The sequence below is a fragment of the Ursus maritimus genome, unplaced genomic scaffold, assembly GCF_017311325.1.
Source record: "Ursus maritimus isolate PB19 unplaced genomic scaffold, ASM1731132v1 scaffold_1, whole genome shotgun sequence".
In the NCBI taxonomy this organism is placed as follows: Eukaryota; Metazoa; Chordata; class Mammalia; order Carnivora; family Ursidae; genus Ursus; species Ursus maritimus.
The window spans coordinates 7,603,721-7,611,088 of record NW_024423343.1 but is presented as its reverse complement, the minus strand read 5'-3'; the positions used below and the strand labels follow the sequence as shown (position 1 = coordinate 7,611,088).

Sequence of the window (7,368 nt, the reverse complement as noted above, 5' to 3'; positions counted from 1 at the left end):
GGGGGGGACATAAGGCTTCTCGCCAGGGGCCCGGCCCCGTCTCTTGGGGGGCCTCTGTGCCCATCTCAGGCCCAGACACCCGAAGAGGCCCACGTCCCTCCCTGCTAAGCCACAGTCCTTTCACTCATCCTCCTTCCCTGCCTCAGTTTCCCTGCCTGTGCCCCAAGGGAGGAATTAATGACCAGGGTGAGTGAGCAAGGAGGCACACACGAGTGTCACCCCACACCCCATGGAGAGGAGGAGCCTGTCTCAGTCTCCTCATCCAGAAATGGGGGAACAGAGGTCTGTGTGAGGGTTTTCCCATAATTTAGAGGAGCGGTCTTTTCACAAGGAGACCCTCCTTAACAAACAGACCAGACAGGGACAGACGGTGTTTTCTGTGTTCTAACCCTTGGCCCCTCCTGCCTCGGAGGCAGTGGAAGGGAGGAACGGAGTGTCCCCTGGGCTCTTAACATCTGGTGACGGTACTGAGCTGCGGCCTCCCGGCCCCTCCGCAAAAACTTCCCTGACCCCCAGGGAGCCCAAGTCCCCTCCCGCCCCCCATCTCACGGCCAGGGTTCTATGGAGAATTCCCGGGAATTCCTGGCTGCACTTTTTAGAGGCAATGCTGCCCACAGTTGCCCTCAGATGATCGTCTGCGTGACCTCGGCGGTGGCTCTCCACACATTCAAGTGTATCCCCCGTCCTCCCCATCTCCCAGGTCCCAGACCTACAGCACCAATGAGATCAACCTGCAGCTCAGCCAGGAAGATGGTCAGACCATTGAGTGGATCTTCATCGACCCCGAGGCCTTCACAGGTAACCTCCTCCCAGGACTGCTGCCGGACCTGGCCTCCAGGGCAGGGCCAGATGAAGATCAGACCCCTTCCCATGTAACTCAAGATGAAAACTACAGTAAACCATAAAAAATATATCTTTAAAGGCCCAGCACAGTTCTCCTTTGCCCATGCTAATGTCTCCAGTTTGGGTGGGAGAGGGATCGGGTATCCAGTCTCCCTGGACGCTGCTCTTTGGGCCCATGCCGGCCGCCCTGCAGCTAGGTCACAGGGGCTGCAGGGATCTGCCTGGCCTGCGCTCCCTGTGCCCACCCTGCCTGCTGCCCGCAGAGAATGGGGAGTGGGCCATCCGGCACCGGCCGGCCAAGATGCTGCTGGATGAGGCGGCCCCGGCCGAGGAGGCGGGCCACCAGAAGGTGGTCTTCTACCTGCTCATCCAGCGCAAGCCCCTCTTCTATGTCATCAACATCATCGCGCCCTGCGTCCTCATCTCCTCGGTCGCCATCCTCATCTACTTCCTTCCTGCCAAGGGTACCTGGAGCCCGTGCGAGGGGAGCCCTGGCCCCAGGTGGCCGCACAGGGACTAGCTGGGAGGGCACAGGGTTGGGGCGGCCCACACAACACCACCTGTCCCGGGCACCAGGGCCATTGGGCTCCTTGTGGGGTGGGGGAGGTGCCCCACGGCAGGGAAGTTGAGATCGGCTCTGAAGGCCTCTTGGTTATGGGTAGCGGGCGGCCAGAAGTGTACTGTCGCCATCAACGTGCTCCTGGCCCAGACTGTCTTCCTTTTCCTCGTGGCCAAGAAGGTGCCCGAGACCTCCCAGGCAGTGCCACTTATCAGCAAGTAAGGCTGGCCCTCACGCCTACCACCCACCTCCTCCCCCCCTTCTCCAGAACTCGGGGCACTACTTTCCTGCCACTCTCACCCCCACCCCCCTCAATACTAACACCTCACCCTAAGGAATTGGGGGGAATCAGCTGCTAAGGGTGGGGTGCATCTGGAGATGAAGTGCCAAAGGGCCAGCCCCACCTCCTGCCTACCCAACCCCGGCAGGTACCTCACCTTCCTCCTGGCGGTGACCATCCTCATTGTCGTGAATGCCGTGGTCGTGCTCAACGTGTCTTTGCGGTCCCCCCACACACACTCCATGGCTCGTGGGGTCCGAAAGGCAAGGCCCCTCTCTGCTCACTCCAGCATCCTCCTCTCCAGTCCACTCACATGCGTTCTCCTCTCCACCCTCTTTCCCTTCCCTACTCACCTGCCACATTCAGCGATAAACCTACCCGGTGTGTATCTTGAAGCATGTGCCCGGTGGATTAATCTAATACTGAGTGCTTACTGTGTGGCAGGTGCATTCTGCATCCTAATGCATTCGATCATCATCAGACTCCTATGAGGTGGGTATTGGTCCCACCTCCATTTTGCAAGTGAGGAAGCTGAGGCGCAGAGAGATTCAGTAGCTTACCCAAGGTTGCCTGGCTAGGAAGCAGAAGCAAAGTTCTGCCCAGGCAGTCTCACTCCAGAGTCTGTACGATCTGCAGTCCACCTGCAGCAGTCAGCTGGGACCCTTGTTGCAAATGCAGATTCTCAGGCCCCCCATAGGCATCCTGGGCCAGAGCAGCGGAGGTGGGGCCCAGGAACCTGTGAGCAAGTGCCCTGGTGATGCTGATGTGCACACAAGTTGGAGGACCCGGGCTCCGTGTCTAGCACAGAACAGCCGAGCTGTACTGGGGTCAAGCCACTGACCGTGGTTTGCTGCCTCTGGGCCCCCGGTGGTTTGAGCCCTCCATGCCAACCTCCACCCTTTGCTCTGAAGCCAGCCTGGACGCCCACATGCCCAGTCTGCTGGCTACTCAGAGAAGCCCACCAGAAAATCCTCTCTCCAGGTGTTCCTGCGGCTCTTGCCCCAGCTGCTGCGGATGCATGTCCGCCCACTGGCCCCAGTGGCTGTGCAAAACACTGGGCGCCAGCTACAGAATGGTTCCGCCTCGGGATGGTCGCTCACAGCCGGGGAGGACGTTGCTCTCTGCCTGCCTCGCAGTGAACTTCTCTTCCGGCAGCGGCAGCGCAATGGGCTGGTGAGGGCAGCACTGGAGAAGCTAGGTGAGGCTGGGTGGGGGGGTGGGGGGGATGACACTGGGGACACTCCTCCCAGGGACTCCAGACGGGGAGGGCTAGCTGTCCGCCAAAGCACCAGGCCCAGCAGATGAGTGTGGGTAGGTTTCCGGGGTGGAGAGAGAGAAGCTAGGGCTGCTCAGGAGAAACTACCTTCTCAGACTGTTTCTTCTTCACTCTATTCCCAAACCTTACCCTGTCTCACCAGAGAAAGGCCCAGAGCCAGGGCAGAGTCAGGAGTTGTGTGGCAGCCTGAAGCAGGCCGCCCCGGCCATCCAGGCCTGTGTGGAAGCCTGCAACCTGATTGCCCTCGCCCGGCACCAGCAAAGTCACTTTGACAGTGTAAGGGGGATTGAGTACCCAGGGAGGGGCTTGGACCTGAGATGGGAACAAGATGAGTGGAGTGGCCATGGCAGGGTGATGGGATGGAAAAAGTGGAACTGGGACATCAGGGCCAGGGGACTATGGCAGAAGCCAGGCTAAGGCCTGGAAGTAGGTGAGAAGGGCCCACGGCCATGGAGAATAGAGGCCTGCTGGATGACCAAGGATGGCACTATGACCCAGGGCAGGCTTGGTGTCACTGCTGGTCATCCCACACCCTGCCTCCCACCCCCAGGGGAGTGAGGAGTGGTTCTTGGTGGGCCGAGTGCTGGACCGTGTCTGCTTCTTGGCCATGCTCTCGCTTTTTGTCTGTGGCACCGCTGGCATCTTCCTCATGGCCCACTACAACCAGGTGCCCGCTCTGCCATTCCCTGGAGACCCCCGCTCCTACCTGCCCTCACCTGACTGAGCCAACCAACTACCAATGGCTGCTAGACACGTGGAGTCTTATCAGCTGTGTTCTTCAGTGGCTGAGGTCATGAGTATGCTCTCTTGGGAAGTGCCCTTCAGGGCCATGTGAGCCAGCTGGCCCTGAGAAAAGCACGGGAAATAAAGAAACCGAGCTGGAGTCCTGGAGTGGTTGAGAATGGCTGTGGGCAGGGTGTGCCGTTGGGATCAGCAGCCACATGGCACTGGTTAGCTAGTCCTGGCAATCCTCACTTCAGCAAAGCATTAGCAACTCCCATCATTTCTTTTTTTTTTTTTTTTAAGATTTTATTTATTCATTAGAGAGAGAGAGCGCTCAAGAGAGCAAGCAGAGGGAGAGGGAGAAGCAGACTCCCCACTGAGTAGGAAACCTGACATGGGGCTCGATCCCAGGACCCTGGGATCATGACCTGAGCCGGAAGGCAGATGCTTAACTGACTGAGCCACCCAGGCACCCCTTACTCTTGTCACTTCTGAAGGCCTAGGGACTTTGCCTTGTATGATGTCCCCAACTAGGCAAGGTCCCATCCCTCCAGGCCTGGGCCTCCTTTCATTTTTACGAGTTCCCCATAGGCTCCTAAAGGAGGGAGGTCAAGAGAGATGTGAAGAGTAGCAGGTAATGTTCTCTTGAAAGAATGGCAGCAGCCCACTCCAGCTGGTATCTCCCTCCCCTGCCTTCTGGGTTCTATAAGCACCCAATAGTCACCTGCACCAGTGACCTTTCCATTCATATGCATTTTTTGTCATTGATCACAAAAGATTCCATGAATTAAAAGCTCCTCATGTCATCATGAACAAGCAAGAGTCACTATTCCCCCACATTTCAGATGGGCAAATTGGGGCCCAGGGTAAGAAGGGCTTCCCAGAACACCGGTGGCTAAAGTTTGGAGTCCAGAATTCCCAACCAAATTTTAGACACTCCAAGAAAGATTCCATGGCCTAGAAAACAGACCCCTCTTCTCAAAGGCTGGGGCATTTGCGCTGGTACCAAAGGGTGCTTAAAACAAGGAAGAGGTCAGCAAAGAGGCTGGGAGGTAACAGGAACTGCTGGGCTTTGCCTTCTGAGAGGAGACCCTAAACAGCCTCCTTTGGCCCCACTTAGGAAACAAGATGGCCAGCTGAGGTCTTCCTGGGAGAGAGGCAAGGCCCTGCTTTGAGAGTAGGTCTGGGTCCTGAGTTCTGTTGGTGACAAGACAATTTGAGCAAGTCATTTGTGCCTCCCCCCAGCCTCTGTTTCTTCATCTGTAAATATGGGTACAGATTTCGGTTCCTATCTACCCTCATCAAAGGATCAAAGGTGCAGGTGAAAGTGATTCAAAAGTGTGAAAGTGCCATGTAAGACCTGACAATGGGACGTTGCTGGGGGAGGGGAGAGGACTTTGGCCCCACTTAGGAAACAAGATGGCCAGCTGAGGTCTTCCTGGGAGAGAGGCAAGGCCCTGACTTCATCGTCGGTCTGGGTCCTGAGTTCTGTTGGTGACAAGACAATTTGAGCAAGTCATTTGTGCCTCCCCCCAGCCTCTGTTTCTTCATCTGTAAATATGGGTACAGATTTCGGTTCCTATCTACCCTCATCAAAGGATCAAAGGTGCAGGTGAAAGTGATTCAAAAGTGTGAAAGTGCCATGTAAGACCTGACAATGGGACATTGCTGGGGGAGGGGAGAGGACCCCGGAAATAACCCTCCCCCAAGTACAGGGTTGCTGGCTTTGGGGTTCAATCACCAGCAGGTTCACTTCATCAACTCCGGTTTATGTGCGCGCTGCCCCGTGCATATGGAGCCACGACTTAGATCCGGAAGCCACTTTGTTGATGGTGGGGCCCATCTGTGGTTCCTGTAAGCTTCTCACTAGCTTTGTCACCTGGGGTGAGTCTCTCAACTTCTCTGATTGCCTCAAAGGGCGGAGATGAGCTCTTTAACTCCTGGTGGAAGTAAGCAAAAATTTACAATACTACATTTATTGTGGGCGACTATGTCTGGCGCCTGACACTGATGATCCCGTTCGATCCACACGGCAACCCGAAGAGGCAGGTACTATAATACAGCGTGGCCGGTACCCAAGAGGAAACAGCCTCGGGGAGGTTAAAAGAGAGTCCAGGATCGTGCAGCCCGCTCTGGGGGTGGAGTCGGGATTTGTACCAAGCAGTGAGTCCAGAGCCCGCAAGCTCAGCGACGCGGCTCTGCCTCTTTCTCCGAGCCGCCGCGGGAGGGGGTCAGGGCGCCCCCTCGGACGCGCGACAGGAACCCGGATAGCGCCAAGAGCCGCGACCCTCACCGCTGCCGAGCCCCGGCGCCTCCGCGCAGCCGCCCAGGGCGGGCGTCCCGGCATACCCGCCCCACACGGGGTCAGCGCGCAGACGTTCCGCTGCGCCCTGCGCAGCCGGAAGTAGCCGGGCCCTAAGCTGGAGGGGCGACCCGGCGGAGCGGAAGTCACTCCGTGAGGCAGTGGCGACGGCGGCGGTGAGAGGATGAACAACAAGTTCGACGCGTGAGTGGCGCGTGGCCGCCCCACGGGGTCCCTTCCCCCAACCGTTCCCCGCGCCCGCCCCCACCGGGGCTGGCGGCGGAGAAACTCCCCGGCGCTGTCCTCCCTCCCGGGCTTGGGCTGCGGGCCTCCCCGTCCCAGGCGGCCGGCCGGGAAGAAGAGGGGGCTGGGAGGCGTGATGCAGGGGTCCCGGAGACGCCGGGGTCGTACAGACCGCGGGCAAAGCGCGGGGTCCCGGGGCGGAGGTGGCCGTGACGCCCGGAAGGAGAATTTTGGACGCCCCGCCCCGGTGGGTGCGGGCGGCCAGCGGCGTGGAGGGGCGGAGACCGCGGCGGTTTTTGGGTGTTTCCGCAGTCTGGCTGCCCTGCCTCTGAATCCGGCTTTCCACACACACTCTCTAGCCAGGGCAGGTCACCTCGCCTCTCTGAGTCAGTGTTCTCATCTGCAGAGTGGGGACGGTAACAGCCCGGGTCGGAGAGTTGGGAAGATGCAGTGAGGTAATGTGGCTGTTGCGCCCAGAGGCTGCTCAGTTACGGACTGCTCCTCGTCTTCCGCAGACTCCTTCCTACTTCCTTTCTCCTCCCTCTTTTCCCTTCCGACTCACTCACTGGGAGCTGCTCGTTTTCTTGTCCAGCGAGCGCACTTGTCATAGCCCCCCGTCTCTACTTCGTGTGTACCCTGTCTTGTTCCTAGTTCCAGCATCAGTTGGAAATGCAAAAAGGAAATGCAGAGTATTTTTGCATGTTTCCCTCTAGCGATTGTATCTTGAGGTAGATTATGTTCTTATCTCTTCTAGTAGTCTAGTAAATCTCTCTGATCTCCAGAGACCTAGATTTCCAGGCCCAGACCCACCAGTTTACCAGTTATTTGACAGTAGAAGATTTGCCCGGCCATTGTTATCTAAACCACGTTAGTGGTTAATGCCCTGCTTCTGCAGGGGCGTGTGATAAGGATCAAATCACATAAGTGGCATCACTGTTTATTTAGGTTGTGACTGGCTGCTGATCGGAAATTGGTTTTTTCCAGGACAATGAGTGCTGGTTTGCAAATTGAGGAGTCCTGGATTCCAGCACTCTAGGCAGCTCCTCGGGAATGTTTCCTGGTTGCTGAGAATTCGCTGGGACTTGGAAAAAGTCTGGCTGAACTCTTCCCCAGCCTGCTGCTTTGCTGAGCCCATCTCAGCA

At 57.6% G+C, this 7,368-nt stretch overlaps 2 protein-coding genes across 2 annotated transcripts in view; both read left to right on the top strand.

The window, feature by feature from the left end:
- The window catches only part of CHRNG (cholinergic receptor nicotinic gamma subunit), a 5,719-nt gene extending 1,801 nt beyond the window's left edge, over positions 1-3,918 (top strand). The window contains exons 6-12 of the mRNA XM_040637076.1: positions 701-798; positions 1,107-1,307; positions 1,506-1,620; positions 1,831-1,945; positions 2,664-2,880; positions 3,101-3,234; positions 3,509-3,918. Of these exons, the coding sequence (XP_040493010.1) occupies positions 701-798; positions 1,107-1,307; positions 1,506-1,620; positions 1,831-1,945; positions 2,664-2,880; positions 3,101-3,234; positions 3,509-3,682 (1,054 nt within the window). The 3' untranslated portion in view covers positions 3,683-3,918. The remainder of the gene's footprint in view (positions 1-700; positions 799-1,106; positions 1,308-1,505; positions 1,621-1,830; positions 1,946-2,663; positions 2,881-3,100; positions 3,235-3,508) is intronic.
- Positions 3,919-6,128: 2,210 nt separating this feature from the next.
- Positions 6,129-7,368, top strand: part of EIF4E2 (eukaryotic translation initiation factor 4E family member 2) — a 31,502-nt gene continuing 30,262 nt past the window's right edge. Inside the window, exon 1 of the mRNA XM_040639013.1 lies at positions 6,129-6,187. Coding sequence (XP_040494947.1) covers positions 6,168-6,187 — 20 coding nt within the window. The 5' untranslated portion in view covers positions 6,129-6,167. The remainder of the gene's footprint in view (positions 6,188-7,368) is intronic.